At 42.3% G+C, this 26,912-nt stretch overlaps 1 protein-coding gene across 3 annotated transcripts in view; it reads left to right on the top strand.

The window, feature by feature from the left end:
* Window positions 1-26,912, top strand: part of FNIP1 (folliculin interacting protein 1) — a 65,191-nt gene that overhangs the window by 6,118 nt on the left and 32,161 nt on the right. For 2 of the 3 annotated variants that reach the window (XM_039559705.1, XM_039559704.1), the window contains exon 2: window positions 21,336-21,462. In XM_039559705.1, coding sequence (XP_039415639.1) covers window positions 21,336-21,462 — 127 coding nt within the window. Of the gene's footprint in view, window positions 1-13,921; window positions 14,718-21,335; window positions 21,463-26,912 lie in introns of those variants that run through there. The other variant, XM_010413083.4, reaches the window with a different exon arrangement.

The raw sequence follows: 26,912 nt of genomic DNA, 5'->3' as shown, positions 1-26,912 counted from the left end.
AACTCTGCCTAGCCCTTGCTTCACCTTGGCTTCTTCCCATCACCTGTGGAACACGGGAACATGAACAGCGAAGTGAAAAAACCCTCTGCTCATTTTTTCTCTAGTTTTTTAGCAGGAGGTAAAGCTCATTACAAAATGAGCTAACAGGTGAAAGGTCACCCTTGCTGCCTTTCCTGCTGGCATGTCTTGTGGTGGCTGGGAGCTCGTGGTGACTTGAGAATTTGGCATCACGAGGCTGCCCTGCACGTCCTGGCCATCATGAGGTCAGCTCTGTCAGAGCACACTCTGCTTCCTCCCAGCCTGCGGCATCGCTTCTTCCCTATGGGATGGCCTGGGTTGTCTGGGGATAGCTGCAGTCTCCTGCCTCACCAAGCAGCCCTTGGAACAGTCACTTTCTTGGTTTCCCTCCCTGCATTTCAGCTCCTTCCTCGAACTTAGAAATCTTTTTGAGGAGAGGTTGGAGTGAGTGAATCATGTACGTATAGATATACTCAAGTGGAAATGCTTCTTTACACTTGGGTTACACTGGCAAGTGTTGTAAGGAGGTGTTTCTACAAACTCTTGGGTTCTGTTTCTTCCCTTTCCTACTGCAGGTAAAATCATGAGGCATGAGGATGTACCAAGAGCATGGGGTGTATGTACCTGATTGTGCACTGTGAGGTCGTCTTCTTTTCTGAAACAATTCCACCACTCGTTTTCAGGTGACTGAGGGTGTGTTTACATGTCTCATGTTACAAACCTTGCTGACTTGGGATGATCAGCTCCTCTGGTTGATTGATAGATTGTCCTTGTGTTTTCAAAGGGCTTTATCCCTTGCTCTGTGTATGCTTTGAGTTAGCGTATGCTCATGGTGACAGCTTGGATGAATCCAAGCTTCTGTTCTGGAATAAACTGGTCCAGTGTGACTTGGAGCCTGAAACTTGTGTTGTAATTTTGGCTGAATGCTGTAGGTGACCACTTCAGCAGTGTGTTTTACGAGTGGAAAGTAAAGCACGTGGTGGTTTCATGCTCAGCGGTTGTGCTGCCTCCCAGTGCTACATCTGGAGCTGAATGTCTGCAGGATCACATGTTTGTGAGTAACATTAGGAAAAATGCAGAGCTCAGTTGCAGCAGCGAATCCACAGTGTGGTTGTGCTGGGCTTCCAGAATCAGCCAAGAGCAGAATTTGTCTCTGAGGACTTGAAAAATTTTGCGTTTGTGGTGTTAGATAGAGAACCTTAATGTGTAAAATATCCGCTGGAGGAGAAAAGTTATGCCCATTAAAAACAGGAAGCAGTTTTAGTAATCAGTAATTGGTTTGCTAGTGCACCGGCTGTTCTGTTCCACCTTACAGTGAGTAGTAGCAGAATTCATATAGGGGAAATATTAATATATGGGAAATATATTTGAGCAAAATACATGTGATTCTCTTGTGCCTAAGGAATGTGACCATAAACACTACATTCAGTCACTAATTTCTAACAGTACCTGCCCAAATATGTTCTGCTTCATAGACAGGTGAGTGGTTATTATGTAGTCTTTGTATTGAAAAGGATTTATTTATTTTTACAACAATGCATGGTTAACAATGTTGCTTAGTGCTCAACTGAAGCTTTTACTTAATTCTGCACATTTGCGTAAACAATCTTTTTCTTCTCTGAAACTGATAGCTTCTGAAGATACTATTATTCAGAACACAATATGCTGCAGAGAAACTTGTTCAAACATGTGAATTGCGGCACAAAATACTCCATGAACTACATCTAGAGTATTAACAGTGCATGTATGTGAGGTGCATCTGCAAGTAAAATATGCTTGTAATAAAGTTTTTTGTCTTTTCTAATTTCATAGCTCTTATCAAGCAATTAAACCTTTGGACGTAAACAGTTTGGCTGTATGTAAAAACTTTTTATATTTAGCAGTCTTGTCTGATGCTTTTGGGTTGATAATCTGGATATCTTCCAGCTCTTGTATATTATCTGTCTTTGAAACTCTGGCCTTGAAAGAACCCATTTTGTACAGGTGGAGGACTCTGCAGTGCTGCCAGTGTCAGTAACAACAATCCTGGCTGTAGGTACCCCCTGCCCACGTGAACAGGGTTAGCTGTACCCAAGCGTGGGCCTGCAACAGCCCCTGCTGATAGCAGTGAGCTTCAGGCATGAGAATGATCCATCACCGCTGGTCCTGCTCTGTTTCTCCAGGATCGCAACATCCTCAGTAGTCATTTTGGTCTAAAATGAGTAAAATACGTCACAGAAACAATCACATTTCCTTTACTCTGGGTACTGATCATGCCCTGTGCATTAATGGTGTTTCATGCCCCTCCAGATCTGTGTGTGCCTCACTCTCAGCATTTTCAAATGTTTTTTCCCTTGCTCCGGCTAAAATGTCAGCAAAACATAAAATTTGTAATAGTACCAGAAACCTTATACTCTTTCAGTTTGTGTGATATAGAGCTGGGAAGAAACGGTAGCCAAATTACAGTTCTCTTCCATCTGTTTTAGTTGATAAATGAAGAAATTTTGAACGCAGTTCAGCCCTGACTTTAGATCCTGGCTATGTGCCTGTTTAAGCCGGAGTAGTATCTTCACCCCAGTTCCTGTGTCATTTTCCACTCAAAGAGAGAGAAGGTAAATGGTTTGAGCATTGCTCAGAGGAACTGTTGCTTTGCTATATGCCTTCTTATTTTTATTTTAGCCTCAGGAGCTATGGAAATGGTGGCTCAAGGAGTGCAGTACTTGGCCTTGCACTCCCCTTAGTAATTTCTAAACCTTTTGATTGACTTCAGTCGTGTCTGGTGGAGACTGTGAGAACAGAAGTCTGAGTGAGCTGAGTTTCTCTAGTAAAAATGCTGTGGGTGCTGTTGCGTGCCTCCTGCGCTTTGGTACCTGTGAAGCTCTGAGCTGGCTGCACCTCGTCTATTCCTGTTTCAAATGGCCATGTCCATGGGGACAGCCACAGTATGGGCATGTTGGAGGAAGACAGTAGTCATGTGGTTCCATAGTTTGCCCTGCATAGGTTGCAGGGGACAGCCTCAAGAAAGGTCAGTCCTGGACTACTGCGAATACCAGAATATCAAAACCTCTGTCAGCTGAATTATTTTGCTTTCTGATGAGTATTAAAGCACACACTGTCTGCTACATAACCACATTTCTCTTGTTTCATGCATGTCCCAAGTTAAAATCAGGCCTCCAAAGCCTGTGTGCTCAGCACTTAGTTTGCCACGTTTGTGGGTAGTTATGGAAGGCTTCAGTCGGGCAGAAGGTAACACATCACGTGTGAGGAGTTCAATGGGAAATGAATGAGATTCTTGACGAGTATTTTTGCACTCTCCCCACGCCACCCCCGTGCAGCCTTACCTAGAAAATGTTCTTGCCGTTTGGAGACTTGGCTGAATGGTTTGTTTACTCCTTTTCATGAAACTTGACACCAGAAATTTGTAGCAAAAAACTGTGTTAGTTCAGGTGTTAATGAAGAATGGGTGCAGATGATAAGCTGTGTGGTTGGGTGTGCAGGAAACAGGCGGGAGGGTGTGCTCCTTCTCAGAAGCTTGTTCTAGTTGAATGACGTTATCTGAACATCTGAGAAGCTCTTAGGGACAAAGTCTGCCAGAATTTTCTTGTTCCTACAGGAAAAATAACAGTATTACCCCTTAAGACAGAGTTAAAGAAATGCCTCAAATGTCAGGACAGTGAATTGGCTTACAATGTGTTTCTATTTAAAGGCAGCCCAAACTCTGACATAGAACTTAAATAGTCAGACAGAAAAAGGTGGTTGGTTTTTCCAGTACTTAAATGTTTCAGCTGCTCTGAGTTACTGGAAATTACTCTACTTGCTCAGTAGAAAAGGAAATTGTTCTACTGACAGCATGGAGTACTAAGAAGCTGTGAAAATGAGCATGGTGGTTTCTTAACTGGGTATATTTACTAGTCATATAAGAGATACTAATCATGAACTTTCCAAAACATATAATAAAAATGTATGGAAATAAAAAAAAAAAGAAAATCAAAGCAGCTTTAAGTTCTTTTGAGGCTATAACAGAATTTTTTCTTTGCATAAAGAAATATTTATCAAACTTTCTTCAGATAAGCTAAAATACCATTTTGTAATAAGACTAATTTATTTTACTTTTAATAGGGTTTTTTTTCCATACTATCTTTTGTGCAGTTTTCAACAAAGGAATAATTTTGGTTAGCCTGAGTATGTAGCTATTTTAAAATGTGTCATCAGATTTTAGTTTTCAATTGAAGAATGCCCAGAAACTGCTAGGTAGCTTATGTTTGTGTGTTGCGTAAGGCTTTTTCTCACTTCGGGGTCAAAAGACAAGACACCAGGTATTATAGGTTTTGTTGGTTTGGGATTTTGTTGTGTTTTTGCCCACCTGGATTTAGTATATACTCATTTAAACACTGGTCTTTTTTATTAGTAGCTAGCAGGACAAACCAGCTGAATTGCACTCAGGAGGTGACATTAGTCTATGCCCACATTGGAGAAAAAATCCATGCAAGATAATGTAAGATTCAGTAATGGCAATTGTTCTCATCTGTATGGATTGAGAAAACAGAGGAGAAGAAAATATACAGGGAAGAGGGAGTTTGACAAGAATTTGTTTTTTATATGAAACTTAAAAATTAAGGCAAATACCAAGTAGCCCAGTTCTATGAAGTCCTCAGCATCCTCACTGGGGTTTGAAGGCTTTCAGTGCCAAAGCCTTGAGCTTTGCTAAAGGATATTCATGCTGGAAGAAAAAAGATCACAAGAGCAGGAAAGACCTCACTGTTAGATCTGTCACATGTATGTATATATTTGTCTGTGTCAGACAAAATACATATATCTGTATATTTCAAAATATACCCGGGTGCCTTCATTTGCCATCATGGCTCTGAGTGTGCAAACACCTGTCTCACCTCACAGCAATCAGGATACCACAAAGCAGAAACCTTGCTCAGCTGTTGTCTGTAAGAGAAGAACTTTGGTGTTTCCCCCAGCTGTGAGACAGGTAAATTCATTATCTATGTGCAGATAATGCACTGCACTGTGTAGACAAGCCTAAATTGCTGTAATGTAACACTGGGCAGACTCCTTTGCTTCTTAGATCAGAGCCATAATGCTAAGATTTTTGCGATTTTGGGGGCTGATAGATGCTGTATAAATACAAGCATTTTGGAGTTGTCCTGTGTACAGAAGGTTACAAAGGTACATGTGCAAGTGTAGTTGGAAGCACTTGTATGATGCTGTGATTACATACATACATTTTACAGGATTTAGTGGTTTTATGGGCATGGTGGTATTCAGTCAAAGGTTGGACTTGATGATCTTGGAGGACTTTTCCAACTTTAGTGATTCTGTGATTCATTTTGCTTGGGAAGTTTTGTTCCTTGTAGTGTTCTCCCTCATTGTCACTGTCCCTGCTTGGTGCTCTGCTTCGGGAACTTGTATTTACACACATGTACTCACACACAGAAGAAGAGAATTAATGACCATCTCGCTTTACCTTCTATTCTTCTGTTCTCTTCTTAGTGTTGTCCTGTCTGAGGCCTGCAGTGCTGCCTCTCCCCTCTGAAGGGTTCCCCTCGGTGCTGTGCTGTCCCTTCCTCCTTCTGCCACAAGCAGTGGGGTGCATCCTGTTTGGGGTTACTGCTGTGTCACATCAAGTGATGTGCATGAGAAGGGGAAGGGGAAAGGGAAACAAAAGGCTAAGGGAGTGATTACTTTGGCTTACTTACAGCTCCTTTAAAAAGACCACGAAAAAATGACCCAACAAAAATAAACCAGTCCAAAATGTCCTGGTGGCATTGACAGCTATTGCTGTCCAGCATGTGAGCCTTTCTTTCCTCTTGATGCAGTGGAATAAACAGCTTTGTGTAGTGCTGTGGCTGGTTCACAGCAGGTTACCTGCAGCCCTAGGCTGCTTCGGGTTCCACATTTTAAGGATGCTCATGTGGACAGACTGAAATCTGCTGGCAAGCTGTGGTGGTTGGGAGTGTGTGGAATTATGTTCACATCAACTCCATTACTACCAGCAAAAAGGGGTTTATTGAACATACAGTAAATATACATATATATCTTGATTAAGTAAAGCCTCTCCCAGTGGAACAATGTAGGTTTTATCAAGTGATTCTGTTGATTCTGTCAGGCAGAGCTGGTTTGGACTGTGTGTTCCAGCTCAGTTCCGTGATAAGGAAGGTGTGTGTTTGGAGTGAGGTTTTTTTCAGTGCTGATACCCAGGGAGGGCATGTTGAGCTGAACCTGGAGTTTCTTTATCAGAGACAAAGATTTTAGCAGTAAGAAAAGTTCTGGGGCATGTAAGGGCTGTGTTCAGCTGATGCTCAGAGCTGCCATGTATCTGTCATGTGGGGTTCTCAGTAACACTTGACTAATTCAGTTTTTCTGCTGTGGAAAATCCCTCTAGATGGATAGTCGTGTTGAAGAGCTTGGGCAATGGCCAGTCCTACATTGTATTTTGCATTCCTACCATTCTTGGAAACCCAAAACCATGAGCTTGTAGTGAGACTTAGAAAACCGAAGGGGATGGCAGAGAGCCTGAGGATACAGAGCTCCTTGTGGCAGTGAGCAAAGCACAATGAAGCAAACTCAGTAGAGCACTGTGTTAAGTTTGGTTTAAAGGTTGAGCAGGTCTTAGCTGATAGCTAAATGCATTTCTACACGTTCTTCTGCTGTGGGGAACCAAAGTGTTTAGGACCTCACAGTTCCAGTGCATTTGCTTGAAGGTGCCAGGCTGCTCCATTATTCCATCAGTTTGTATTTTTTTTTCCAATGTTAAATGAAGTTGTGGCTTGCTCAAGCATCTGATTTTTATTTGTCCTCATGTCCTTATGAGTTACATAAAAGTGAAGTCAGGGAATGTCTTTAGTGTCTGCTCTATATAGATCTACCTGAAATAGTTTCAGGTCACCTTTACATGCTTAATTTGGAAAACACTTGAGCAGCCTGACTCTTGCCTTGGAGAATTGAGCAGTCTAGGGTCCTCACAGTAGTCTTGGGACCCTTGCAGTATCTGCACAAATCAAGATCTCATCCCTTCTGCAAATTAAGTAGGGGCCTGTTTGACTCGTAGAGCCAGTAAGGGAGGGATGTTCAGTGCATGGGCTGGAGCCAAGTCAGAAAAGTCGTCCCTCCTGAAAAGCAGCTGTAGGATAGATCCAGTCCACCTAGATATTCGTTAGTGTTATTTGGCAGATCTGTGAAATCATTCCTAATTGTTTCAGGTTTGGAGCCTGGCAATAGCCTTGAAATGCAGTGAACTTGATGGTTAGTGGTTTTGAAGGTTAACTAAAGGGATGGGTTAAAGTCCTCTGGGCTTATGGCAGCAGGTAACCACTCTGTGTGCAGAAAGATTGTAGAATTGAGCCACATCATACATTTGAAGGTGTTGGAGGATGCTGAGATGGCAAGTGACCAACACTGGTGTCAGGCAGTTGTTGATTCATGGGGAGTATCTATCATTAGGACTTGTGGGATGTTGGTATAAATGAGCATCATGTACAGATAGGACAGTCTGGGATTTCATTCCATAGATATGAATTTCTTATACTTGTTTGTGTAATCATCCTCTGTCTTTAGTTTGCAGTTGTTCCTGTGTAACTGAGATGGGATTTTGGTGAAGCTGATGGGGGCAGTAAGACTGAGTCAGAACTGTGCTTAGGCATGTGCTGTAAGTCTAAGTAGTTTGGTTGCTCCCAATGAACCCTCTCATGTGCTTAGCACTAGGCATGTGTTTTAAATAAGTTGTAAAATCTACACAAATGAGGAGGGTGAGACTGAAAGCAGACAATATTTAAAATCAAAGGTTTAGGGGGTCGTATTCTTCAGGAAAAAAGCTTTTGGCATTTAATGCATTTCAATGACACACTGAGCTTCAATGTCACCTTCATGGGAAAAATTGTCATCATATATTAATTTTATGTGACTGTCTTGGTAAATGACCTGGTAACACAGCAAGCTAAAGTTCACTGTAGTCCTCTACAACCCCAGAATTTGGACTGAGAGCAGCATTTTGGGATTATCGCTACATCAGACCTTGTTTGAACTAAGTACATATAAATAAGTGTCCACCAGCTTTTTCTACTATACACAGTTTGTGAAATTGCTTTACCATGTCCTGAAAATTTCTTTGATATTTTTAAAGCCTGTTGCTACGGTAACCAGACCCCATAACAGAAAAGCTTTCTGGTACTAAGGAGGCCAAGAAATTCATTTAACAGGAATAAAGCCACAGAAAAATAGCTTGTATTCTTTTTCCAAAAGCAAACAAACCCCAGAAGAAAGCCTTATATTCTGAAGCAGCCTGGACCTGGATTATCAGATGGAAGGGGACACTGCTCTCAGGGCTTCAGAGCTTGGCCAGGGAGCTCACCCTTTGGACACTTGTGCTGGTCCTGACTCTCACAGGCGAGAATAATCAGGGAATTCACAAGCATCTTTCTCTGAAATAATACATATTTCTTTTTTTTACCTTTTTTTTTTTTTTAATATGGAAAGGTTGAAATGATGTGATGGATTGGTTTATGGGCAAGAAAACACAAGTTTTGCTTCTCAGAACTGGATGTCCCTTTTGTGCTTTACTAATACAGAAACTGGCAGAACAGGCATTACTTTTTCTTTGACGTTGGGGCTTGCAGCCCTGTTTTCTTGTGTCTCATGACTGAGTGAATCAACACCTAATTAAGCAGTCACATGAGGGACAGAGCAGAATGCTGTTCAGGCACTGATCCCTGTGAATCTTCAGAGGGTAACTACTTACATCTGTCTTCCTTCTTTTCCAAGGAATCCTGAACAGCTGCAGCTCTGCTTTTTTTGCCTTTTTTGTTTGGTTTTTTTTTTTTCTTTTCCCGAGGAAAAAGAATAGCACGTAGACCTTGGCTAAAGCAATGCTGCCTATGCAGATAAATGAGACCTGGGGTAGGGGGAAGGAAGACCAGGGAGTACTCAACAAAATCTTGAGGAATGGGAATGATTTGAGTTCGTGCTGGGGATGACTTAGCTGAAAGCCTGAAGGTATAGTCCTGGTGCATTTGACACTCCTGGAAATTTAACTGAAAATGTGAACGTTGGGCAAGGAAGTTGGGAGTGATCTGTGGGCTTTCTTTATATTTTTAATATTAGCTCTAATTTTACCACTTGCAGCTCCTTATGAGGGTCCATAACAATTGCTTTCCATCTCTGAGTGAAAAATACTTGTGTGGGGATTTATTGGGCTCTCAATTATCACTCAGTCACAAGTGCAGCAACCTTAATCAGTTACAGGACCGTGGCCTGCAGCCAAGGAATGCTCCAAGCCCCATGCTGCCTTGCCTACGCTAGATGACTTTCACCACCAAGGCAGTATTTTTTCCCCTTATAAAACTCACAAAACAAGTATTACAGGATGTTTTAATCAGCATAAGCAGATGTCTCCCTGCACCCCGACACAGCGGAGGCTCCCAGGTCATGCACAGGGCTGTGCAGCAGGTGCCAATGTCTGCAGCCAGAGGTTTTGTGGCTGTCATGTGCTGGCACTGGAGGTACCAGTGTTTTGGGCACTCCATGGAGTGGCATTTCCAGGATGGAGGTATCCTGGCTGCCTGCGGCCAGACCGGGGCTTTCAGGGTGGAAAAAGCGAGGTCTGGGCAGATGCCCTGACCTACTGTCTCCTAGCACCCTGGGCACAGCATCACCCACCCTGGTACAGCTCGCAGGTTAAAAAGCATGACAAAAAAAAGAGCAGCTGTTTGCATTCTAGTCTTTTAGCCTTTCAAAATGTATTTATTTTTAGATGTATCTGTCTGATTTAAAAAAAAGCTTATTTAGGTGTGTTTGCTTGGTGCAAGAATCAGCTGATGTGTCAGGCATACCTAGAGCACACCAGCAGTTCAGTTATGCACCTTGCAGCTTTTCTCTTAATGTCTCCTGAAGTAATATATTGAAAATCTCAGTTTTCAGTAGGGTAAAAATAATAAAACTGCCATAGTCCTTATGGTTTCTGGGAAGTACATGAAAATAAAAGCCATAAAGACATTCTAAGCTGAAGATAAATACAGGGAATTCAATATTTGTCTATTAAAAAAATGAAAATTTAGGAGTATTCAGCCAAAGTACTCTTATTCCATCAGGAATCTTTCAAGGGTTTATTGTTATTAACATTATGGTTGATAGCAATAGTGGAGCTATGGTGATCCCTCTAAGGTGTCTTCATTTTCATGACAAGAGAGGTCTTGCAGTCAACCTTGACTCTCATTTGTCTTTTCTCTTCATTGTCTCATCTATTAATATGCACAATTTCCAAAATAAAAAGCATCAATTCACCATTTAGTTCCCTAAGCAAACTTTGCAGTTGATAAATCTGAGCTTGTGAGCTTGATTTTGTTTTGTCAAGTTAGTTTTGTGTGTGGATATAAGGATTGTTGAACCTATCACAACTTCTCCAGAACTACACAGAATAAAGAAGGAAACACAAACTGTCCCCCACAACCCTCCTCTGCTGCATTACATAATTCTGAGTGATTTTAGAAGAGTCTTTATTTCCAACAACTATGCTATTTTCAACTATGTTCATCAAAAGCAATTTGTATTGGAACTTTTTTCTCCCCAACTTTTTATTAAATGCACACAATACTGAACTATTTACACTTGATTTTTAATAGCTACAGCAGAAGAGTCTGCTCTGCGCACCCGAGCATGCACAATAAAATAACTGTTTGGCAGGGGGAAAATGCCCTGTTGTCTTGCAGTACCAGCGGGTATTATGGAGGTTTGTTCGGTGTCTTATAGTAGATTGCAATTGGAAATGCGATACAAAATGAACACCAATGTTTCAGTAGCCTAACCATGCATCAGATTTTTACTTTGATAGTTATTTTTATTTTCAGCATTTTTATCATGACTTGAAAAATTACAACAGTGGACAATCAGTCTGCTGAGGTCTCCACGTTCTTAAAAAAGAGATGATTGTTTCATGTCCTACCCTCCAGGAATGCTCATAGGCAGATTTGTAGTTGCCGATGCTCCTTTACAATGCTGGTAGAGACAGTTCATTCCAGTCATGAGACCTCGTGCTGGTAGTGAGAACCCTGTGTATGGAGAGTTTATAAATTTGGTTTGTTTTTCTTTCTTAATCTCATATCAAAAGCACTTTATTCAGCATTTAACAATCTGGTTTCCTTTGAAGAATAGAGGACCCAGGTTTTGAAACTCCTGAGGGCTGTTTTCAGTGATCTTTCTCATCGTTTTGGCTCTTGCTGACCTTTGGCTGGGCTTATGTTTGTGTGTGCAAGTTTGTGTATGTGCTCCAGGTGTATATGGAAGGTTCATGCTTTAACATCTCCACTCTTCCTCTCCCGCAGTGAGGAATTTTTTTTTGCAGGGATACAAAAATGCACAGAAAGCACATTTTTAGAAGTCTAGCTCCGTGGTAATCCTACTAAGGCAAGTATTTTGTAGAGAAATGGTATCCAAGTATTTCTAGTCAGATTTCAAATAAAATCCTAATTGGTTTTCTTTCTTTTCGTCTAGTGTGGCTTCCAGCTCCTACCTCTGTGCATTACTAAGCAATAAACATTTCTTGGCTCACTTACTGGCTCTTTGTTGTGTGCATTTACAGTGTGTGTGAGGGAAGCCTTCCTCCAGGAGAAAGACTGAAAAAACTTGTTAAGGCAGTGAAGACCAAAAATGAGTAATTTCATTACTTTTTAGCCTGCGGTTGGAGCAAACTTTGTTGTCTGCTTGGTTTGAAATCAGGTAATTTATACCCAAAAGGTGCATATGAGCCTTTGCAGTAGTTTTAAGTGTTTTCAGAAATGCCTTTGGATAGAGTGAAGAAAGTGATTTTTTTTTTGGTGCTGTTTGGTTTTGAGGGTTGTTTTGGCTTCTGTGTGTTTAAGAACGTGCCCCAGCCGCAGTCGGGCATGGGGATCTGCAGATGGTCCATTGGGCTCTGGGCTGCTGGATGTAGTTGAACACCATCACCCACATCTTTTCCATCTGCAGCTGGGTGGATGTACATGGATACTGAAATACCTTCCTGGAAGGTGATGGGCTATGGCAGGAGATTTTGATCACTTTATTTTTTTGAATTTAAGTGTTTTTCTGAAGCAGGGTAATATTACCAGCTTTGTTTTTCAAGCTCAAATTTTACACTTAAAAAAAAGGAAAGCCTTCACCCTTTCAAAGAGAGGCCTGGATATACACCTAGAGAAGATGATGTTGCATATCTCATGTTAAAGATGGTCCAGTATTTTCTTGGATATGGGAGTGGTGACAGTGTGTATAAATAAACATTGAATATCTGAAGTCCTTCCTCAAGAAAAAAATATTCACTGATCTGGCCAAAGCACTGTTTACTCTCTGTACAATGTGAGTCTGTCTCTATTTGCAGAGAAATTCCTTCCAATATTTTTCCTGGTCAGTTGTTGGATGGAGGCTGGGTCAGCTTTCAAAGCACTTGTCTTTTAATATGCATCAGGTTACCCTGAGGTAAAATGGAAACCTTAGATGTTATTCCTGTAAATAAATGTTTACATAATACATGGCACTTGTCAGCATTGCATGTCTAAGAAAAAAGGTCACTTTTGACATCAGTAACCTTTGGAGAGTGGTGCCTTTGCCACACAGGTAAAGGAAGTTACTGTGCACTGCACATTCCTTTCATAGACCTAGAAGGTAGGTAGGAGTGGTCAGATGTTACTATTTTTATCTCCAAAAGCTTTGCATTTTAAGCTTTAAAGGCAAGATTTGGGCTTAAGGCAGGGGTGCTGTAACAAGCACATGCCCAATTTTGCTCATGTGAGTAATTCCATTGAATTCCCTGGCGCTAGTCATGTATGAAAAGCCAGGTCTGTAATGTATGTGTTTGTGGCATGAGGGCCTCAATTCTTCATTTCTAAATGAAAAACTTCCTGTAAGGCATGGTAACAAAAGATAATGGTTTTATCTCTCTTTAGTTTTGCTGCTTTTGTGTCAAAACACTTGTCCAGCACCTAACATAAAAACATTACCTTCCTATAAAACAGCAACAAAACCGTTGTGGTGTCAAGAGATTAAGGGTTTCTCTCTGAACTTAACCCAGGAGATGTGTAGCAGAACAGGGAGCTTGGTGTTCTGCTTTGGAATCCATTCCAGAGGACAAGCAACATCTGACCTCTTGGGATTGTATGGTCTTGAGACCAAAGCTCATGAACAGGAACATCAGCTCACCCACTCTGTGATACAGGGGAACCATTGGTAGAGTTGGGGATGCAGTGGAACAGGAGATCGTGATGATAAATCTATTTTTGCTGCTTATGTATTTAAAATATTGGAAAAACCTGTAGGTTTTCAGACACTGGAAAAAAAGTAGGAACTATGATGCTGCAGCCTTTTGCCTTCAGGTATTACTTGAGTTTTATACAAAGGTCATACAGAATTAATAGTATGAGTGCCCCACCTATGTCTGTGACAAGACTAGATGGCTTTTAATGTGCATTGCATTTCTGAATGCCCAGTTCCTTCTTCACTTCCCTGTCCGTCTTTCTCATTTCTCCCCCACAGTTTAGAGATAAAAGTTTGTTAAGTAGTTCTTTGCTCTATAATGTTTGTTAAAAGGCTCTTTGCTGTTGTGATACGTGGGTATCCTTCCTAGCATGACCCGGGTTACCCCAGAACACAACCAGGAAACCTTGTTTACAGCCACCCGGGTTGCTCGGCTTTTCTTTGGGGGGCATTATTTTGCGTATTCAATGTTTTTTCCCGTCCACAGCCATCCAATTGTCTTGCATATCCCCGCTTCTTTCCGTGTAATATTAATGAGCCCTCGCCGAGCACACAGTGCGCTCTTTGTTCGTACAGGGGAGGGGGAGAGGGACCGGGCGGGATGTGGGAGTCGCGCCGCAGAGGTAGCAGCGAGCGGGGACGGCCGGGGACTCCTCGTTCCCCTTCCGCGCCGAGCCCCTGCCTGGGGGAGCGCTCCAAAGCCGCTGTGTGAGGGAGGGCTGGAGCGCGGGGTGTCGCCGGCGCTGGCGGCCGCAGGTGGCCCGCGGTGACAGCTGTGTCACATGATGGCTGTCAGCGCGGGCTCGGCCACCCGCGCGCCCGGGCTCCGCCGAGAGCATCCCGCCGCTCCCAGGAATGTGAGGGCTGGGGGTGCCGGCTGGAAGGAGACTGCCGTGCTTCGCCCCCCCGTTCCTCGCCGAGCGGGCTGAATTCCCGGCGGCCGCAGCTCGGAGGTGCCGGACGGCGGCCGCGGGTGCCCGGGCACTCGGGTCATGAGACTGAGCCGGGAGCGCGGTGGCGGACAGGAGGATGGATGGCATTGACGGGTCCGGGCCGGCGCTGCCAGCCATCGCTTGGCTTCCCCGTAAATTACACTGATCTTCTCCGCAGCAAACCCTGCAAGAGATAAAGGAGCGGGGAAGACGGGCGCTCTTTCCTCGAGCAGAAATCCCGGGCTGTGCAGAATTGTGGGGCAGGTTTTGGATTATGAAACTCTAGGGCAGCGCGAACGCAGCCTGGTGCAAACCCCGACACTGCTGTCCTTAAGGTGGTTTTTGTGCTCCTGTTGCTAGGATTAAGCCTTTTGCATTGCAGCATGGAGAGTCTTTTGTTTGAGTTAAATTCAGACCTCTAGATATGTCACCTGACAGTCTTGTGGTTTTGGATGAATATGGCTCATTGCTATTATTAACCTGAGTTGGCAACCAGGCACAACAGGAGTTTATAGGGATTTTGAAAAGTGGAACTGCTCGGGGGACAAAGATGCTTCCCAGGTATGGTTACTGCACAGTTCTTGAGATTATTTTAATTATTTGAAAGTTTAATATTTTCCCTGTGATGAAAATACTTCTTTTCCACAGATGTGAATCTTCTAGAGATTTATTTCTTTATGATTCTTACTATAATTTTATGCTAAATGGCACAAATTTTTTTTGCCTGAATTGATTCTATCTTGTAACTTTGCAAAGCAAAGTGCAGTCTGCTTGAATAATGTAATTTTGTTCAGTGCTAGTGAATTTAACTGAAAGGAGCTGTGTCTTGTTTGTGTATGGTTTTAATTAAAACATATTTCAAAAAAAGCTTGAAACTTGTATGTGTATGTGCAAATATTTGCATGCATATGTGTACCTAAATCAGCTAAATCCTGAACAGGTACTTTTTGAAATTACGTAAGTGAAGTAGTCCCAAAAATATTTTATGAAATCACTAATAGTGATTGTAAATTCTGAAGGTGTGTGAATTGCAAAGTTATTCAGCATACTACACATCTTTAACAAAACCTTCCTACCAATGTATAACGCTTCAGATTATGATTAATGTGTTGGCTAGGCTGCACCTAACCTGTAAATATTATGTCTTTTTGCTTGTGGAAAAGCATCTGTCTCATGTATTAGACTTTAGAGTATAAATTATGTATCTTAATGAGAGTCAAGTGACTTGGTAGAAGGGAGAAAAAAATGAAAACAAACTAAAGTCAGCTTCGTATACAGATAAAGAATTGGACAGAGCCAAGGAGCTTGCCAGCCAGTTGAAGTTCAGGTCCAAGTTTGTTATACCTTTGAAATACCTGGCTGACGCACTTTGTTCCTGGTGGACAGTATGTACTTAGTATAAGCAGCACAAGTTTCCTGGAGCTCAAGAAGTGCAGCTATTCCAGGTGAGGATTGCTAAGCTGGTAAATGAATGAGACAGAGTTAGAGATGGAGTGAGGAGCTGACCTCCACAGTGCTGCAGTGCCTGTGGACATGTCACCTTCTTTCAAGAGATGAAAAGCAGGGGCTTGGATTTGATTTTGTATTTTAAAGAAACATTATTTCCATGGGATAAACCTGAAACATGTCACCACTACAGGCAGTCAAGGGTGGTTGTCCCTGAGATGGTCCACCATCTGTCTATTCTTCCACACTACCCAGAACCCAGGTCCTGTGACTTCTGTGAAACCCCAGCTGAGGTAACCATGGCAGAGGGCAGTCACTTGGGGCGGTGGGTGAGCTTCTTCGCAATCCACCCTCGCGGGCTCCCTCCCTGCCCTGGCTGAGGCACAGACACTGGTTTTCTGTGCAGAATCAGCAAGTGCTCACCACCACAGTCGCATAGCCCTGACATGACCTCAGGTCTTGTAAAGACAACTATCTTGCAAAAATTTTTCCTAAGTATAGGCCCTGTGGTTTCTCTACTGTAGAGAACTTTCTTCCTCCTTGCAGCCTTATGGTTGTGTTATGTCACCAGCACTTAAACGGAATCTCTCTCTTAAAATGCCAGCTTCGCAAATCAGCCATGCAGCCTGGACCATCCTTGTCATGTGAATCCTAAGAAACTTCTTTTGTGTTTCAGGTACTATTGTTAAAAAAATAAATAACCTACCCATGCCTCTAAAAGAAGATGGTCTTCCAAAGCTGCAAGCATCATTAAGATGCATTATAGTTCTGTTTTCATTGCTTCCAAATTAGTTGTGATCTTTTAGAATGGTCTGTGCAGCTGTTTTTGTGCAATAACGGTCAAATAATAAATTAATTACTGAAATGCAGTCAGAAGGTATTAAAGTATGTACAAGACCCTCCCCATTAATCCTATATACTCAACTTTTGTTTTATCTTCTCAAAGCCAAAAGAAAAAAAAATCTAGTAACAGATAATAGAAGTCTTCAGAGGCGTTTGGGCAGGAGAAGGGAATTCCTGGTTGGAGAAGGCATCTCAGGGCTGAGAGGAGTATGATAGGATGGTTGGACTAGGCAAGGACCATTTTCCTTCTGGACTTGATCACCCTTCCCTGTCCCAAACCAACTGCAGGATCCTAAATTCTGGGCTGTATAGGTACAGGTGAGTGTGCTTTGATGTGGTTGTACATCTCATAGAATGTGGAGATAATCTGAAATCCCAGTGCACTCAGTGGAACGGTCTCGTATTTACAATGTCAACTCCTCATGACAGATGCAGCCTCTGTCAAAGGCTTGTGTAGAAGCTGGCTAGGTCTAAGCACCATTGCAACAAGGGTAGTATCTGGAGAATCATCTGCAGGCACTGGAGATAAGCCCTGGAATCCCTGTGCCTCTGTTCTGATGCTTGTCTAGCAGGAGAGTGAGGATGTTTCCTTCCGCCAGAGCCTGCGAGGGGAGCATGGGGTAAGGTGGACCTGTCTGCTCTGCTGGGCTGTTCCTGTCACCCTTTAAAAAGGTGCTAACATGAAAACCACGCAGAACAGATAAGCTGGCATAAACTATAAATATCGTTTGCGTAGATGCATTTAAAAATAGTTCCAAGTGATTCATCACCAGGCAATTTTTATAACTATGGGTAACATGATGTAGGAAAACAATAGTTTGACTGATAGTTCCAACTTACTTTTTACGTGTTTAGTCCTGTTCTGGTTTTGAGCAAATTTACTTTTTAGAAAACTCTTTTACAGTTCCTACCTGCTTAATATCTTGATCATTTTGCTTCAATTGCTTTTCTTTAAGATTTCTAAAGTATCTGTTTTTAGATACTATCTAAGCCATGTTAATATAAAACAGTTTTAAAAGTAAAGTCTCAGCCAGACTTCTATCTTCTCAGGAGGGAAGATAATATTAAGCTAAACCTTTAATGTAATGAAGAAGTGTTGTTTCATGTTCTAGGTGGGAATGAGAAGGAAGGAATGTACTTGGAATCAATTATAGGGGGAAATCCTGTATTTTCATTGTTGGAGTGGTAATGAAGGATTTCCTCTGTCTCTTGTGTCATCTATTAAAACTTGCACAGAGTGAAATAATACCAATTTATAGCCATTCAGTTCTTGCTGAGAAATGCTGATGGTGGTAATAAACTCCAGGAATTGAATACACAAGAAAATTCATCCTTGGAGAGCAGTTGGAATTCTGGATTGCTATGAATCTCTAGTAGAAGTGTCAGAAAGCACGTAATGGATTTGTAAATGTAAGCTATAGGTAGTATTCCTAGTGATTGAAGGTAAAAAAGGCAGGAAAGCAAAAAGGATGAAAAAAGAGAAGAGCTGAACAACAGTAGGGCTTAAGTGTGAATATGCATTAAAATACCATTTTTCAGATCTTGATCTTGTTGTTGCTGGTTTCTAATAATTCCATAATTAATCGTATGAAATTTTCCTTTTCTCTCCCAAGTAATTCCTTTTCTTTTGCACTCTGTACTTGCATGAGTGTCTGTGCAGGAGCGTTGGTTCAGATGCCCTCTAGAAGACCCTTCCAACCTCAACCAGTCTGTCATGGTGTGAGAGTTGGGTTTTGTTTCTGAAACATCCCATACAGCATTTACACATCAATGGATTTCTACCCCATATATGTATTTTTGAACATCTCATTCTCGAGGAATCCCCACTTGTGTAGTGGAGATCTCCACAGGAGCAGTGTCCTGCTCAGAAGGAATTTGTTTATCACCAGTTTTTCTCTTGGTCTATGCCCGAACTCACAGCACTGTCTAGCAAAGTCACAAACACTTCCACTGGTGAAAGGTATTTGGGGTTTTCTTTGTGGCTATTTTTATGGGGTTTTTTTGTCATGGCTTAATTTTGGGGTTTTTGTTTAAATCTAATCAGTTTCAAGGAAAGATCAAAGTGTGGCAGATAGGTCATTCAGGAAAAAGTCCTCATTAAGAAACTGTCATTTCCAGAGCAGTGTGGAAGATGGAGACACGCCTTTAATTAACCCTGCTAGAACATTAGATTCTACATCTCCTGGTTTTCCTGTAGGAATCTCAAGAAAACATCAGTTAAATGTCAAAGTTAGTTTCCATTTATAAACAGAACTAATGATATTCAGAAGATCTAGGTCAGTTTTCATCTGCCTGAAGAGGAGCTCTGGAGTGCTGCCCTGTTATATTTGTTTTGAGAATGCCTCTTGCATGCAGGAATTTTACGTTTCTGGGGATAATCTATTCAGACATCAAACTTAACGGTATTTTAAATCTGCTAACAACAAAAGCAAAGCTCTGTGTCCCGCTTCCCCCTCGCTGGTGGGGGTGAGTTGGAGGTGCCAGGCTGCCTCTGTTTACTGTCTGTCTGAATGAACTTTCCCCCAGCTCTCTGAAAGGCTCTTCTGGTTTGGGAAGTGGCGCGCTATTGCCAGGGAATGTTTTTGCAAGGCTGAAATGTGCTTAAGGATGCTATTATGTAACAAAGATAGCGCTTCTTTGGAATTATCACAAATTATGATGGATAATAGCTACTAAATGCTTGTCTAGAGAAAGTTAAAATGTCATGTGAAGAAGCTGAGAAGTAAACAAGCTCTTGTTACCTTGATGGAATATGTTCCTGAATACAGCAAGAGTTTTATATTTAGCTTTCTCTCCTCTTAGTGTGTAATCTGCTCTTGGAGCTTTTTATAAGTAGACTTTCCTAAGATCTGGAATAGCTACTGCCTTCTTTGCCAGTCACTTCAAAGTCAAATATCAAAAGTACTAGGTAATGGAAGACATGCTTTTATCTGAGTGTGAAGGAAATTCAAACGCGTTGCAAGGGTGGAGCAAGCAATAGCACCCTTTTGACAAGCAATTAATTGTTACTGTCACACAGTTTCTTTATAGGAACCACAGTGGCCTATCTGGAAAAAATGTTTGTTTCTGGACTTCCACTGGTTTCACTTAAATATATGGAGACTGTTCCTCCAGAAAGCCAGTTTATCCGGTGCTTCTCCTCGTTTCTAGTCAAAGTCATGCTCTTGCCAGTTGCCATCCCCAGCTCTAGTGCCTTTGTGCCTCTCAGTTGGTAACACCCCTGGCATGTGTCAAACTAAGGATTTTGGTTTTTTACATTTTCTGAAATGGAAGATGGAGTTAATTAGGAGAGCCTCCAGTAAGTGTAGGCTTGGCTCTGAGTTTGTCACTGTGCTTGAGTTTTGGTACTACAGAATTTGCTCAGTTTGGTGTCTGCACTTTGTGGGGGCATTTCGGTTTGTGAGTAACACTTGGCTTTAGGTGCCCAAATGAGAGGGTGTGTGGCTCTTTGTCCCCAAATCTAGACATGAAGTTATTTCAGCTCAAGTTGCTCAAGGTTTTCTTTCTTGTAGTAAGTCAATTAGGACATTTGTTACACACCATCTTCTCTGCAGCTTCTTTTTTTCTCTCCTGTTGCTAAATGGTGGGGATGGGCAGATTAGGAAATAGATTTCGTCTCAGGAGAGTGTGTAACTGTATGCCTTGATGCTTAGTTTCACCTCATTGGGACTACACTATTTGTAAAACCTGTGTACCTGGGCAGCCTTAAAAACTTCTGATAGGTGATGATGACTTTGGTGATCAAATGGATTTTCCGCTGTTACAGGACTTGTTGAGTCAAGATCATTAGTGTATTGGTCACATAAAGCATGGGTGCAGAGCAAGAAGCCCTTTGGGTGCTGAGTTAGAGGAGAGGAAAATTTACTGTTGTCTTGGAGTCTAACATGCCAGGTTTACTTTAACTCATGTTATGGGTGTCTTTTTGATGACATACGTGTACAACTTCTTGCAAATTGGGAATCTCTATCCTTCATTAGTGGCTGGAAAGTTCCAGTGCCTTGTTTCTGGCTTCTTGGGGTTCATGCTAACACTGCTTGCCTAAAAGCCAAGGGTAAGGAAGACAGAATTTCACTTGATCTAGGAAATGGCTTGTAAACTAGCTGAAAGATGGTTCCTGGTGGTTTCATGGATACAGCAGGTGTCTTGTTTCCTATCTTCCAAGAATTGAGATGGTATCAGTGAAAATGGATTCCCAGGCCAATGGATGACAATGCTTGCTGGGCTTTAAAGTGATGCCTGGCTTTTTACAATGGAAATTTGAGATGATGGCTACAAAACACCGTTAAAGCCAAGATTATGGAATGGTTTCCAAGCCTGATGCCTGCAAGTTTTCCCTTTGAGAGCTCCTCTGGAGTAGTGGCATTAAGGTAAGGCTGAGGCTTCAGGAAAGCTCGTTCCCTTGGAAACCAGTTTGGGAATAGGTGTGTTAGGCCTGGTGTGTGTGGTTTGCTGACCATGCCCTTGAGTCACAGTGGCTTATGTGGAGACAACCAGGTGGTTCTCCCAAACCACCCTGTGATTATTCATCTTGAGGTTTCTTTGTGTCTTTAAACACAAAAGCTGAGTTCTATGATGTTGATTTTAAATAGTTGGAACTTGAAGAAAACATATCACAAGACAGAGCACAAGATCTATTAATGCTGCACACATCATTTTGTGCAGTTGTAGAGGATTGGTGCAGTTTATGACAGTGTAATTTGGCACATGTAGGGGAAAGAAAAGAAAACAAAGGGCGTAGTTCTGGCTACAGGATCAAAGGATTTGATGAAATGGGATTGAATTTGCTTGACTCTGTTTTAATCATGTTGTATATACAGATAATGTACAAAGAACAGTGTAATAAAGAGTTGTGGTAATTGATCCTTCTGCTCTTTTCTTTTTTAATTAAAGCTGGCCTTTGCCGGAGTTTGACCCAAGTCAGATCCGACTGATTGTGTATCAGGACTGTGAAAGAAGAGGACGGAATGTCTTATTTGATTCCAGTGCGAAAAGAAAAATAGAGGATGTTTCAGTGTCGGTGAGTATTTTGCTAATTTACATGTTTATAGTTGTATTTTTTCAAATGGCCAAATTGATAAATTACATATGTTCTGTTTTATCAGATTGACATTTAAATGTTGGCTATATTTAAATGCCTGTTAAATTGCAAATTATTCAGGCTTCGGTGGTCTCACTCTTACCAGCTTTAAATACTATAATGATCTCTTTATTCTGGGATTTATCTACTTTCTGCTCTTTCAGTGAGAAGGATTCCTTCCTGGGGCTGCAGCAGGCAATGCTGTCAGTTGAAGCAGGGCGTAAACTGGGATTTATTGATCTGGTTTTGTGCCGTGATGGGGTCTGCATTCATAAGCAGAAGGTCCCCCAGCCCCGTGTCCTCGTGTCCTATTTGCTTAGCTTTTGCTAATTGTTGTTTGTATGCTTTGCTGACAGTTTTTTAACAGAAAGTTACTTGGAAACTCTTGTTTTTCCTTTTGGCATGATTTGCATGGTAATCTAGTAATTGAAACTGTAATGGATGCGGTCAGATGAGGATACTCATGATGCGATACAGATGCGATACAGATGAAGATTAATTTCTGGCCACAGTGCTGCTGAAAGTGGTGGTATGAGGCTGGACAACTTATTTTGCTGCTTTGAACTTTCTTTTCACCATTTTTATAAACAGTCGCAAACCATTTAAAGCCCTGCAAGCAGAAAGCATGGTGTGAATTGAAATTAATGATTCCAGCTGCTTTTACCTGTAGGACTTATGGAGGTCCTTCTGTAAGCAGGAGTACACAAAATAACACGTTACCCCCAAGCCCCAGTTTTCCTGATGAGCGTTGGAGTACAGCCAGAAGATTTTTCATCTAGCTTTCCAAACTCTTCCAGCCTGTTGCCAGCCTGATGCTCCTAACCCTGGTCTCAAGTGCTGTGTCCAATATCCAAACCTCTGGAGTCTGCGTCTTACCAGGCACAAAATTCTGGGCTTCTCCATTGCTTACTCCAGTGCTTTTATAGCCATGAATCATGATCCCTATTTCCTAGTTTTTATAGAGAATTGTGAAATAAAGTGAGTTTCACAAATGTTGAAAAACAATGCATCTTTCTTTTTAATTTAAACTTCTTAGAATGGTTCTATTAGTTCATGTTCTTCCTGATATTCTTGCCAGGAAAACAGGTTTTTAAAGACAGGAGATCTTTAGAAGTGGTTTATTGGTATGAATTGCTGGCTTATCACTGTTACTTCATTAATTATAAAGTATTACTTCATTAATGAAAATGACTTACAGTATAAATCCTCTTGCCAGATTTAAATTAATTTCTTGAAAGTCTAAAACCTCTTTCAGATAGATGTGAACTTGCACACTGAACTTGCAGACTTCACTGGTTTGGGTTACTTCAGAAAGCTCGTTGACTGTGGCAGCTCAGGATAAATGGCTGATAATGGAGCTGATATGGTTCCATATTAATCTCTGCTTTTTCTTTGCTAAGGGGGAGGGAAACAGCTGTAGTCACCATCTCCACATGAGACTAGTGGAGGAAAATTGTTTCCAGGGCATTTGAAATACCCAGAAGTCACCTCTAGGAGCTCGATACATTTATTTTTCATAGTATTAGTATTCTTCGGAAGAGGATATATTGAAACATTTGCCTTGCCATGTACCTGCCTTCTGAAGCATTCAGATTATGTCATGTCAGGCAGAACTTTTCTCGTAAAACAAAAGTTTGCAGGTAAAAACATGGAGGAGAGTCCTCAGCTTGGCTTGCTGTGAGCTTAGTATGGGCTTGTGCAGTTAGCAGGACATACTGGCCATTTTCAAGGAATTGCATTGTTCATTTCTCTCGCTCTTAATCATGATTTTCATTAGCAAAGACACACCCTGCCTATACAAAGCCAGATCTTGGCTCTAAGCACATTCCAAGGCACTCTTGCCCTTTTGCAGTCAGCCATGTGTGGGCTGGGCACTCTCTCTTCTGAAAGGGTATCTGTTCAGCACCCCACAAAAAGCAAGGCTTTCTGCATCTCTTCCCCCTCACCCCTCATTTCCTGACGTGACTTATACCTCTGGATCTACAAATAACACCGGGGAGAGATCTGCAAGAGGGCCTGGCAGTGGCCAGACTGTTCTGGTTCAAGTCAAATCAGTCTAACATGGAGGATCAAGAGGGTTTCACTTTGCTTTATGGTGCTGTTTATGAGACATGAAAGCAATTATAATTTAAAAGTTGTATGCCTGCAGCAAGGTGAGATGTATTTTGGTCTGTTTCATATATATAATCTCTACATATGTCAAAAGATCTGTGTGGTGGGCCGAGGTTGAACATGGCTCAGGCATTTGAATTCTGTAAGGGAAGGTATGGTCATAAAATTTAAGGAGCATCAGAGAAAACCTTTCCAGACACAGCTGTTTCAAGAAATAAAACAGTAAGCTCTGGCTTTTTGATCAGTGAAAACTGCTGAGTTTGTGCTTACACTGAGCTGGGGCCTAATTGGTAAAGCATTAGTAGATTCATCTTATCCGCCAGGGAAATGTGGCTATAACACAAATAAGCACCTTGTATTTTCATTGGATATTAAGTCAGCCTCTTCATGCCTTCAGTAAAGATAAATATTAAGGAGAAGAATTTGGGGAGGGTTTTGCACAGTGGGACACTGAAGGCAGTCAGGAGTTTGCAGAATGACCATTACAATATTTTAATTGCTCCGGAGAAGTCATGATTTCCCTGGTCTTGCTAGAGTTAAACTTGGCGAGGGAAGCTGAGCAGCAGTCTCAGAGGGCTGGCTGCTATTCCCAACACTGGGAATGTTGGCCCAAGGCTGTGCCAGGCGGAGATCCGCCTCAGGCAGCTGCGGGCACTTTGCATGTGGGAGGCAGAGAGATCCCCTTTGTGAGTCCTATACCTTTTTTGGTGCTAAGCAGGAGAGGTCCTTCCCCAGATTTCCAGGGGATGGGCTACTGATCTTCTGGGCTCTGGAAGCAGAGGGGAAAGGCTGCTGCCTCCTGAGCATCAGAAAACTGTGTGTCTAAGTTCTGCTGGGGTATCCCAGAAGAGAGTGGCTGCCCCTTCCAACCCTGTGGCACTAGGTCATGAGCAAATGCATCAAAACAGACATTTGCACATTGAATGTACCAGGGCAGCATGTGGTATGAAGAAGAGGCATTATTGGTGCCTTTACTGAACAGCCTCTGTCCACGCCCCAAGCATCCACATCCCTTGGATTTCTGGGTATCAAAGAACTTCCATGGGCAAGCTTGTGGGTTTGAGCCACTGCCTCCTCTAGGCAGCTATTTTTTTCATTCCTCATAGCAGTAAGTGTCTCATTTCTAATCAGACTCTGTTACTTGATGTGCAAGTAGATAGTGTTACAACCTATGACTGGTTTTTGCTGTTGGACTCTTTCCTGTGCTCGTCTGCTCCTTTTGCTCTGACACCTCCTCTCCTGCTCTCTGCCACCAGCCCCACTCTCCTCCCTGTGCCGTGGGCTATACTGAGTTCCCGAGCCAGGAGCTGTGTGTGAACACAGGTGTGCTCCTCAAAAAGCTGTGGTACCAGGCCTGCTTTGAATTTCAAATAAGCACAAGAAGCAGCCCTTTTTCCTCCTTAAGGTGCAGCAGCCAGGTGGCCCAGCCAGTGCTGGGCTGTCAGCCTTGGCTCTGCCTTTCCCTGTGCTTGGCTTCCCAACGTTGACTCAGCTCATGCTAAGGCTGGCTTGTGTTTTACTGTGTGGTGCAGGAGTTATGTCCCCATAACTGCCAGTGTGCAAAGGCCTGCTGAAGTATGAGGAGTTCGTCTCCAAGGGCTGGTAATTGATTGGGATAAGGATGCCCCAGGAATGGTGCCACGAGGGAGGAGTGGGGAGTAAAGTTAAGATGAAGCTGAAAAGGGGAATCTTGGATCATGGCTTCCCTTGGAGCAGGAAAAGTGAGTTCAGGGACAGGGATTAACTGTCTCATTTTACTGCTCATTTTCCTTTTTGTGTTGTCCGATGGGGATTTATGGCAAGACAGTGGTTAACATTGGGGATCTGGCTGGAGAGAGATGCTGATGGACATACAAGAGCTAAAAGATTTCCTAAATCTAAAGATCAGCCTAGAGGAAAGTTTGAAGTCCAGGGAGGAAGAAGGGGTGTCAACGGACCGTGAGGAAGAGAAGGGAGGAAAAAAAGGAAGGACCCAAACTGCACTGTGCTGAGCAGAGATACAAAGTTTGGTCATATGGGAGGAAAGGGGGAAAGACAAGGAATCAGAGAAGGGCAGTAACTTGTTGCCAGGACCCAGAGGCAGAAGAAGGTTTTCAGAAGTAGTGTTTGTTTTGGTTTTCAGAAGAAATGAAAGAGAGGCCTGGGATGCAGAATTTGAGATGTAGAGGTGCAATAGTGGACTTCAGTTTGGAGAATGGAAAGTTCACTTCTTCCACTAGTTGTCTTTATCTTTGGAATAATTTCACTAAAAGGTCATATGATATTTGATCTCCTTCAGCGGCAATTTCTTTTACTCTGAATGTCATATTTATCCCAAAGCAGAGAAATGGCATGCTATTTGAAACAAGCCAGGATTAGCCACGTGTTCTAATGTACTTCAGCACTGGATAAATGCTGAACAGCAAATTGCTTTGAGGGATTAGTAATTGGATAGTGAGCCTTTTGCTTTTAGGTGAGTTGTGTGAAATGGAGACTCTGGATGCTGTCTGGCTCTCAGGACAGGTTTCCAGTGAGCCAAGCTGAGCAGATGGATAAAGCTGTAAGCACAGAGATCAAGTCCCCCTTCTTAGCTCTGCTTATTCTCTCTAAACGGACATGGAAAAATACTAGTGGAGTGGGGGAGCGCGGGGTTGTCTTGACTTTCACTGACCTCTGAGTAATAGAGGAACTTGACAACTCTAGAAATAAAGGGAGATTGCAGCACTTGGCAGCTGCATTTTAAGAAAGATATCTGGATTTTTACATGGGCACTTGAAGGGGAGGAATGAGTGCCTACTCAGGTTACTCCCATGTCTTAGGTGGATACATACATTTCATTGCATATACAGACCAACTCATTAATACAGCAAAAGAGTTCATTTACCTGTTTTGAATTTTTTTTTTCTGGAAAAACCTGTTTTGAAAATGAGGAACAGAGCTCTTGAGGAGTAGCAACTTTGCTTGGAAATAGAGATTTCTCTATCACTGCCGCCACAGTGGTATTTGAGCACCTGCTGTTGCACAGAGGTAAAAAAGAGTAAAGCATACTATGACATTTCTCTTCCCTTCTGTCACTCACTCCCAGCCCTAATACACCTATACAAAGTCTGATTTAGTTCAACACACCAGACTCCTTTCAACTTTCTTGTTATCCTCAGAGTAAAACCTGCCCAACAGAAATTCCTCTTACTATTCACAGCACTGGGCATGTTTTTCCCACTTGCTGAGGAGAATAGAGACCTTGTGTCAAAGAGTTAAAAGTCTTTGCTGACAGATGTGGAGAAAAGAGACTCCAGAAG

This window comes from Corvus cornix, chromosome 13 (genome assembly GCF_000738735.6).
Source record: "Corvus cornix cornix isolate S_Up_H32 chromosome 13, ASM73873v5, whole genome shotgun sequence".
NCBI lineage: Eukaryota > Metazoa > Chordata > Aves > Passeriformes > Corvidae > Corvus > Corvus cornix.
The sequence above is the reverse complement of the archived record's forward strand: the minus strand, read 5'-3'. Positions and strand labels throughout refer to the sequence as shown.